Source organism: Equus caballus, chromosome 19 (genome assembly GCF_041296265.1).
Source record: "Equus caballus isolate H_3958 breed thoroughbred chromosome 19, TB-T2T, whole genome shotgun sequence".
Lineage (NCBI taxonomy): Eukaryota > Metazoa > Chordata > Mammalia > Perissodactyla > Equidae > Equus > Equus caballus.
In genome coordinates, this window is record NC_091702.1 from 47,740,513 (window position 1) to 47,750,666 (window position 10,154).

Sequence of the window (10,154 nt, forward strand, 5' to 3'; positions counted from 1 at the left end):
CTGTACTTGACCTTGGTAGGAGAGAAAAGGAAATAATAATTCATCAGTTGAACAGAAAGGAATAGGAATATCATTTCAATAAGCTTGTCCCCTCAGGAGGAACTGGTTATTAATGTCCGTGGTAGAGAAAGGCCAGAACTGTTTACCTTCTGTCTCTCCCTTACTTTTTGCAAAAGCAGAGGCACTGTTTCTCAGATAGCTAAGAATAGAGAAAATCTTATGTAAACTTGCTAATTTCAAATTACACATCCTTACTCGCATAGACAAGTTGGAGTTCTCTGTAGCTGATTTAGTGTTGGAATTAAATTAGAAGTAAAAGTTAGCTGCCTTTTCCCTTTTAATGCTCCAGGATTTTCTTCTCTTGCTTCCTCATCTCTTAAGAAGCTCAGAAGGAAGCTGATGGTTGCCAGTGTCTGGTCTCTAGAACCAGAATGATGGCTAATTCTTGCTATTTGATTCTAGAAGAAAAGTACTATTGCACTATTATACATATCCATCACAGCCAACCACAAAAGCACTTAGTGAAACAAACCATTGGCAGTTGAGAAAATAAATAAAAACTGGGAGATAACCTATACAATGAAAACTATAAGACTTTCCTGAAAGAAATTGATGATGACATAAAGAGATGGTAAGACATTCCATGCACACGGATTGGAAGAATAAACATCATTAAAATGTCCATACTACCTAAAGCAATCTACAGATTCAGTGCAATCCCAATCAGAATCCCAGTGACAATCTTCACAGAAATAGAACAGAAAATCCTAAAATTCATATGGGGCAACAAAAGACCCTGAATTGCTAAAGCAATCCTGAGAAAAAAGGACAAAGCCGGAGGCATCACAATCCCTGACTTCAAAATATACTACAAAGCTATAGCAATGAAAACAGCATGGTACTCGTACAAAAACAGATGCACAGATCAATGGAACAGAATTGAAAGCACAGAAATAAAACCACACATCTGTGGAAAGCTAATCTTTGACAAAGGAGCTGAGAATATACAATGGAGAAAAGAAAGTCTCTTCATCAAATGGTGTTGAGAAAACTGGAAAGCCACATGTAAAAGAATGAAAATTGACCATTCTTTTGCACCCTTCACAAAAATAAACTCAAAATGGATCAAAGACTTAAAGGTAAGATCTGAAACCCTGAGATTTCTAGAAGAAAATATAGACAGTATACTCTTTGACATCAGTCTTAATAGGATCTTTTTGGACACCATATCTTCTCAGAAAATGGAAACAATAGAAAGAAAAAACAAATGGGACTTCTTCAGACTATAGAGCATCTACAAGGCAAGGGAAAACAGTATTCAAACAAAAACACGACTCAACAATTGGGAAAAAATATTTGCAAGTCATATATCCAACAAAGCATTAATCTCTATACTATATAAAGAACTCACACAACTCAACAACAAAAAATCAAACAACCCGATCAAAAAATGGGCAGGGGACATGAATAGACATTTCTCCAAAAAAGATATATGGATGGCCAATAGGCACATGAAAAGATGCTCATCATCACTGATCATCAGGGAAATGCAAATTAAAACTATACTAAGATATCATCTTACACCTGTTAGAATGGCGAAAATAACCAAAACAAAAAATAACAAATGTTGGAGAGGTTGTGGAGAGAAAGAAACCCTCATGCTCTGCTGGTGGGAGTGCAGACTGGTACAGCCACTATGGAAAACAGTATGGAGATTTCTCAAAAAATTAAAAATAGAAACACTGCGTGACCCAGCCATCCCACTACTGGGTATCTATCCATAGAACTTGAAATCAGCAATTCCAAAAGTCCCATGCACCCCTATGTTCATTGCAGCATTATTCACAATGGCCAAGGCGTGGAAGCAACCTAAGTGCCCATCGACTGATGATTGGATAAAGAAGATATGGTATATATATACAATGAAATACTACTCAGCCATAAAAAAGGATAAAAATCGTCCCATTCACAACAACATGGATGGACCTTGAGGGTATTATGTTAAGTGAAATAAGCCAGATAGAGAAAGACAATCTCTGTATGACTCTACTCATGTGGAAGTTAAACCTGTAGACAAAGAGAACAGATTAGTGGTTACCAGGGGAAAAGAGGAGTGCGGTGGTTGGCATAAAGGGTGAAGTGGTGCACCTACAATATTACTGACAATAATGTACAACTGAAATTTCACAAGGTTGTAAACTATCATAACCTCAATAAAAAGTAAAATGGATTAAACAAAAAAGAACCTGGGAGATAAATACAATTTCAGAGAGTCCTGAAATGACAAAGAATGAGGAAAAGAGAGAGAATTCAAGCTAAGATTTTCTGATATAGGAGCAGAGATTCCTCTGTTCTGGAACTTTTACTCTGAAGTTCCCAGCATAGCATCATAAGCCTAGGGTGATAATAAAAATAGGAGGTAGAGAAGAGAGGAGAAGCAAGGAAGAAAAATCGAGTAAAGAGAAGAAGAGAAGGAAAGGAGAGGGTCTATCAACAGGAGGATGCAGGCATAACTGAAAGCTCAGGTACCATACTGAAAACAAGAGTATTAGGGAAATTTTATATACTGAATGTGAAGACCTCCAGCCCTTTTTTCTTCTCAGCTCACAGAGTGCTGTCAGTGAGGCTTATATCCTGAAAACAGTAGACTAAAAGCATTTTCTCTGAGAAATCTGAACAGCCCAAGAGAAAAGTCATAAGTATACTCACGATGGGGCACCCAAACGACACAGCCCCGTTCAGCATCCCTACATTGAAGTACACAGTAGCTAAGCTCTACACACCTGCTCAGAATTTCTAAACAGCTTTTTAGTGCCTACTCTTAAATATCAGCTGAAAGTATCACTGGACATCTGAGGAAAGTTAAGGCCAAAACCAACAGAATAAACTACTTGGTAGAAATTCATTGCAGGAATGAGAAAACTTTTAAAAGTCTATTAATTCCTTACAGACTTAAGAGAAAATAATACATGAAACAAAACTAAGATGCTACATAAGAGGTAACAAATAGAATAAAATTTAAGAGAAAAAATAAAAGACATAATAAAAGGGCTAGGAAAGAAGGGTTGGGAAATCTCCTAGGAAAAGAAAAGATAACCAGTCCAGGAGGTCAAACATCCAAACGTTTGAAACAAAGAACAGCAACAAAAAACCTGAGGAAAGGAAATCAAATAATTCAAGATTTCCCGGAACTGAATGTCATGAGTTGTAGATTAAAAGGACGACCAGGGGATGGCTGGTGGTTAAGGGGTTAAATTCATGTGCTCTGCTTCGGCAGCCCAGGGTTTGCCAGTTTGGATCCTGGGTGCAGACCTACATACTGCTTATCAAGCCATGCTGTGGTGGGCGTCCCACATATAAAGTAGAGTAAGATGGGCACGGCAGGTTAGCTCAGGGCTAATCTTCCTCAAAAAAAAAAAAAAAAAAAGGACTGACTATGTGTCCAATACAATGACAGAAACACACCCGCATTTACTTCACATTACTGTGAAATAAACTGGGGACAAAAGTACTTCTCAATATCATCATTGGAAACTAAAAGGTTTTGGAGTAAGGCTGTCACATGTTTGAAAATGATTTCCAGCTGGAATTCTGTACCCAACCAAACCATCAGTTAAAAGTAAAGATAAACTAAAGACATTTTTATGCATCACAAAGTCACTGAAACAAAGGAATAACCCAAGAAAGAAACAACGTGGAATCCAGGAAACAGAAAGGAAAGATGAAAAGGAGTCATCAAGATGATGGTGAATGGAGATCTCAGGATGACACCTATGCACCAGTCATAGAGAACAGTCAATCCAGATTGGAGAGGTCAGAAAGCTCTAGAAAATGTGTGTCCAGGAAAATTAATTTGATAGAATCCCTGATGTGTTTTAATGTATTGACAATTAGGGCAGCGTTTGTGATATATAATCAGTGATAAGTACATAGAAAACTAAGCACAGGAAAACAATAGATTTATTAATTGAAGTGAAAATAAAAAATGTACAAGGAAGGAAAAGTAATCATCGTATACTACATGGTTCAAAAATGAATAGCCTTTATGTAGCCATAATTATGTAAACATAACATTAACTAAAATTATGATATAATATTGGGTGTTTGAAGATATGGCAAGTATGTAAGAGTGCTAGTGGTGAAAGAGAGCTAAATGCTTACCTTCCATACAAGAAAGTCAATAGAAAATAACTATAATCTGAAAAATTACAGAAAAGTAGATGGAGATAAGCATCAAAAGAAAAACCTAAAGAATTAAAAGTTGTTTTCTTTGGGGGAGGGGATAGGATAAGTCGGCAGAGAACTGTATAGCTTCTTTGTTAAGAATTCTTGTAAAACTGACACTTTAAACAATAGAATTACATCAACAAACTTTTTCGGAAGGTGTTCAACAATGAAATGCTTTAGGCTTTGCAGGCCATGCGGTCTATTGCAACTATTCAACTCTACAGTTGTAGCACAAAGGAAGCTGTAGACGATACGTAAACAAATGAGCATGACTGTGTTTCTATAAAACGTTATTTGTAGACACTGAAATTTAAATTTCATATAATTTACACATCATAAAATATTCTTTTCCTTTTGAACTTAGTAACCATATAAAATGTAAAAAACCATTCTTAACTCTCAGGTCATTCAAAAACATGCAGTAGGCAGATTTGGCTCGTGGGCCATAATTTGCCAGCCCTTGCCTTAAATAATGTGAGCATGAAACTTTGATAAAAATAAAAACTACCAAGGGAGAAGAATGGAAAAAAGTTGGCAGAATAATTTCAAATTTGTCTCAAATATTGCCTATTACAAAATTTCTTGTTTTACCAAGTCCATTCTGAGGGACATGAGGAAGAACATTCATTTACCAAGCTTTTTCTTATATACTGTCTCTTTGATCTTTGCAATCCTGTAGGCTAAGTAGCATTAGGGTCCCTGTTATCTGTAGACGTAGAACCTGTCCTATACATATCAAATGACTTTCCCAAAATCATACAGTTTATAAGAGACTAGACTCCAATGCTTACTTCTTACTTTTTCCTCTTTACTGCTTACTGTACAAATAGTACATGACTATACCCCTGTAAAATATTAAAACACTACAGAAGAATATAATTAAAAAGTCTTTGTCAGGACTGGCCCAGTGGCATAGTGGTTAAGTTCGCACACTCCACTTTGGTGGCCTGGGGTTCACAGGTTTGGATCCTGGGTGTGGACCTACACACCATTCATTAAGCCATGCTGTGGTGGTGTCCCACATACAAAAAATAGAGGAAGACTGGCACAGATATTAGCTCAGTAACAATCTTCGTCAAGCAAAAAGAGGAAGATTGGCAACAGACGTTACCTCAGGGCCAGTCTTCCTCACCAAAACAAAAAAGTCATCGTCCTCCCTCACCCCTGGGCAATCTCATCCCTCTCCCCATACACACTCAGAGTTAACTGTTACAGTGTTGTTGCTACCATATGTTGTTGTAAGAAGAAAATAGTTCTATTATGGAAGAAAAATCACTAATCTTCTCTTTTTTTTTCAGGCTCTTAAATTCCTAGCAAAGTGCCGTAAGAAAAAGAAAGTATTTGCTCCTTGGCAAGGACTCAGAGAACTCACGGATGCACGCAGAGTTGAGCTGAAGCAACAAGTAGATGACTATGTCAGAAGACATCCAGTATGTGGGCCATGATATCAGTGTCACATTATTTTAGTGCATGATATTCACCAACAAAGCAGTGTCTCAGATGTATATGTACATTTATTGTTGGTATAAGGCGATGCAGTTGCTTTACCATAGAGTTCATGGATTTGGAGTCTTCTTATAATTACATGGGCCATAGAAATATAGTCAGTAGTAAAGACTTTGCTTCAAGTCAGTTATTTTCCCTACTGCATCAGCAAGACTGTCTTCACATCCTCACCAGCATTTTTTATTTTTACGTCCTAATGGGTGTGAAGTGGTGGTGTGATTTGGATTTGCATTTCCCTAATGATTACTGATTTTGAGCATCTTTCCATGTGTTTATTGGCCGGTTATATATCTTTTTTGGAGAAACATCTAGTCTAGTCCTTTGCCCAGTTTTAAATCAGGTTGTTTGTTTTTTGTTGTTGAGTTTTAAGGGTTCTTTATGTATTCTGGATATTAATCCCTTATCAGATATATGATTTGCAAATATTTTCTCCCATTCTGTGGGCTGCCTGTTTACTCTATTGATAGTGTCCTTTGATGCACAAAAGTTTTTAATTTGATGAAATCCAATTTGTTCTTTCTTTTGTTGCCTGTGCTTTCAGTGTCATATCCAAGAAATCATTGTCAAATCCAATGTCATGAAGTTTTTCCCTCTATCTTTTCTTCTAAGGGTTTTATAGTTTTAGCTCTTAACATTTAGATCTTTGATCTCTATTTTTTCCTAATGCATTATGTGTTATTCTGATGCATATTTAATAAAGAAGTGCTTGGGGCTGGCTCAGTGGCGTAGTGGTTAAATTCACATGCTCTATTTCAGTGGCCTGGAGTTCATGGGTTCAGATCCTGGGTGCAGACCTATGCACCACTGATCAAGCCATGTTGTGGCAGCATCCCATATACAAAATAGAGGAAGATCGGCACAGATGTTAGCTCAGGAACCATCTTCCTCAAGCAAAAAGAAGATGATTGGCAACAGATGTTAGCTCAGGGCCAATCCTCCTCACCAAAAATAAAAGAAGTGTTGCTTCAGCCATACTCTAGTGCAGCTGTTTAAAATTCTGTGGCTGAAAAGTAAGGTGTTAGCTGGAATAGGTCTGTCTGCAAGATCTAGGAAGTGGAATATTTGAGAAAGCTGTGGTGTCAGAAGTTTTATCAGCTTCAAAGTTTAGATTATTTCATCCTTTGTCCAAACTAATTTCTTAAGTTCCCTTTAAAGTAGCTGACTAGCCAAAAGAATATGATCCTTTGGCTGATTTTTTCCCCTTGTTCTATGAAATCAGAAGCAGTTAAAACATTATAAACATTAGATAACATATAACATTAGATAAGTTTGAGAGCAGGGATAGAATGAGAAGTAAGATACTCTATCAGGTGGGGTCCAGAACAAAAGAGTTGGCCTTGTTACTCCTCTTCCAGGCCAGAGTCTTTACCAAACCATTTGTCGTTTTCACTATAATCTCTCAATCTTATCTCTTCTCCCAGAATACCATACTCTGGGGAAGTGAGGTATGGGAGCACAGCAAAAAGAAACTTCCCCACCTGCATTTTCATCTAAAGCTGCTTTTAAGAGGCTGTTTATTGCTTGCATGAGAGTACAAAGTAGACATCAGTCATAATATTCAGTTGAAAAGATGAAAGACAGCTAAGCATTCTGGAACCTCTATGCCAAGTGGTTGGGTGAAACAAACTTTGATATGTATGTACTTCCTGTGACAGTTTTTTCTGTCCTCTATTCCCAGGGCTCTCCGATGTTAGATGTGACCAGCAGGGAGCTTCACGCCCAAGCTCAAGAACGACTGCAGCACTACTTCATGGGCAGGGTCCTGGAGGAGAGAGCCCAGCAGCACAGGGAGGCGCTGATGGCTCAGATCAGCACCAACATTGAACAGTTACTGAGTATGTGCTCATTCCATTTTTGTTTCCTAAAAGGAACAACCTATGCAAGATTTTGTGACATCCAGAATCTTCAGAAGGAAAACACCATTTAATGGTCTATTAGCCCATCTTCTGTCATTGGAAATTTCTACATCTAGATCATACTAGCACACAATGTTTTCCAATGATGCAGATCCCATAACCTCCTCCACTGCTTCCCCCTGTCTTGCTATCATTCGTATCTATCAACTGAAAGTTATTAATTTTAAAGATGCTGAGCCCTACTAACCATATTCTATTATGTAGTCTCAGAAGCTTTTGATCATATTTTAGAAGTAGATGATGACAGTAGTTACAGTGCCATTTTATAATTTTTAATGAAGTGCTTTCACAAAAATTAATTTATCTGCTCCTGACAACCACTGGTGCATTTAATGACAGACCCCATCCATGAAGCCACAGTGCATCAGTCAGCCTCTGAAACAATTTCAGTATATGTGGAGTACAGAAGGGCCATGGTTCTCTCTTTAATGCCATTAGTTGCAAATTTTGTATTTTTGAATGGACAGCTGGCTATAACTGAGCATCTCGTCTATAAGATGGGGTTCTCCTGTTATTTTAAAATTCCCTTTTTTTAAAATAAACCATCTAAGAAAATCTACATCTTTTCTTTTAAACACAGAATTGGGGGGAAGGGGCAGTTGATGCCAGTCACAGCTACAACTTGTGAGTAATCACATGCCGTCTTTAGCTAGCAGTGATAACAAATTCAGAGTTGGAACCCTGTCCTTGCCTGCTATTGCAGAGGTCCAACTCTATAGTTTCCAAGTCCCTACTTGTTGGTATAGGACTCTTCCACTCACTTCTTTATTTTCTGTTTACTGCAGAGGCACCAAGTCTGAAGGAGGCAGAAGGGAAAGAACCTGAGCTCTTCCTGAGTAGATCCAGGCCTGTGGCAGCCAAGGCCAAGCAGGCCCATCTCACCACCCTGAAGCATATACAAGCACCCTGGTGGAAGAAGCTTGGGGAAGAAGCAGGAGATGAGAGCGATGTCCCAAAGGATGAGCTTAGTGTGGAATTAGGAACTTTATTCATTGGTGGAACCAAACCCCCTTAAGAAGTTACCCTGAGAAGTTACACATAGCCTGTATTTTAGATTATATTGGTTCTGCCTCTGGCTTGCTGGTAAACTAGAGCTATCTTAACTCATGGTTTTCCAGAGGTTCCTCTCCGAACAAGACTTGCAGGCAGTAAGCAAAGAGTTATCTTCTACCTCTATCTTAGTTCTCTTTTATTTTTTCCACACATCCATCCCTGGCCACACACACATATTGGTGGGCCTTTTAGTGTGGAACTAAACTCAGCATGGCATTCTATTGTTTAAATGAAATGTGATATTTATTTTCTTTCTTTTTTTTTCACTTCTGCTATTTTCCAACTAAAAATGTTTTCTAAATAAATATTTTCAACAATTGTTCTGAAAAACTTGTCAGAATTTCTTCAACTTTTCACATTTGTTATTTAGAATTCCTGTTTTTCTGTTAATATAGGAAATGTGCTTGCTCCTGGCCTTTATTAAGGTGAAGAAAAGAAATGGTCGTTTGAAGGACATTTGACTATTTTCTATAAAACAGTGTTTGAACTCAGTTTCTATCTTGTTATTTCTAAAAGGAACTGCATTAAAAAATCTTCCTAGGGTTCAATGCAAGAAATGTTTCTCCAGATAAAAGTGCAGTCTTTCTGTTAAACTATGAGACCTATATAATCCACTGTTTCCCTTTTTATCTTGTCTCCTAGGAATCTCAGAGCTAAATATAATTCTTAATATCTGTTTTGATTGTAGATACCTGTATGATTATTTGGTTCCAACCTAATAATTTCTGATTTCCCTATTTATCTTTAATTGTGTTTTAATACCAGAAGCCACCTCTATTTGTGTTTGTAACAATATAGAATTTAAGTTAAAGTCAATTAACAAATCATGGACTCTATATCATAAGGAACCTGGAGTATGCATTTTGTATAAATGAGTGGGAATACCAGTATTTCTAGATGGGAAGACCAAATAGTATAATGTTGTCCATTCCTCCAAAGTTAAGTTTAGGAAAATTCTAATGTAATTTTTATTCAAAATTGGAAAAGAGACGTATTCATCTGTAAGAATAAGTAGATGAGAGTTCTGGTTTCACAAAGAATGTGGAAAGCTACAGGAGACTGTTGCTCCCAGCTTAACAAAAAAAATGCTAGGTAATCTACAAAAATAATTTTTCTCAAGCCTATCAGATAGTTAAGGCCCCAGGACAACCAAGTAAGTTGAGATGGGACTCAGTATCTGTGAAATGAACTATTTCATCTTTAGTAGAACACAAGAGACAAAGGTGGCTGGATAAGAAGAAATTAACTAGAAGTTTAAATTGTTAAAGGCCAAGTGTGGGGTAGCACGTCAGTTTAGAATACGTAGGAGCCCCAGATGGGAGAATTTAGAATTCTACCAGTTACAGTCTTGTGCCACGTAATGACATTTCGGTTGACAACAGACTGCATATATGATGGTGGTCCCGTTAAGATCAATACCATATAGCCTAGGTGTGTAGTAGGCTATACGGT

At 37.4% G+C, this 10,154-nt stretch overlaps 1 protein-coding gene across 6 annotated transcripts in view; it reads left to right on the forward strand.

Annotated features, from left to right (window-relative positions):
• IQCB1 (IQ motif containing B1) overlaps nt 1-9,032 on the forward strand; it is a 45,399-nt gene extending 36,367 nt beyond the window's left edge. For all 6 annotated transcript variants that reach the window (XM_005601942.4, XM_023623670.2, XM_005601941.4 and 3 more), the window contains 3 exons: nt 5,526-5,657; nt 7,412-7,568; nt 8,435-9,032. In XM_005601942.4, the coding sequence (XP_005601999.1) occupies nt 5,526-5,657; nt 7,412-7,568; nt 8,435-8,664 (519 nt within the window). In that variant the 3' untranslated portion in view covers nt 8,665-9,032. The remainder of the gene's footprint in view (nt 1-5,525; nt 5,658-7,411; nt 7,569-8,434) is intronic.
• The last annotated feature ends 1,122 nt before the right edge of the window (nt 9,033-10,154 follow it).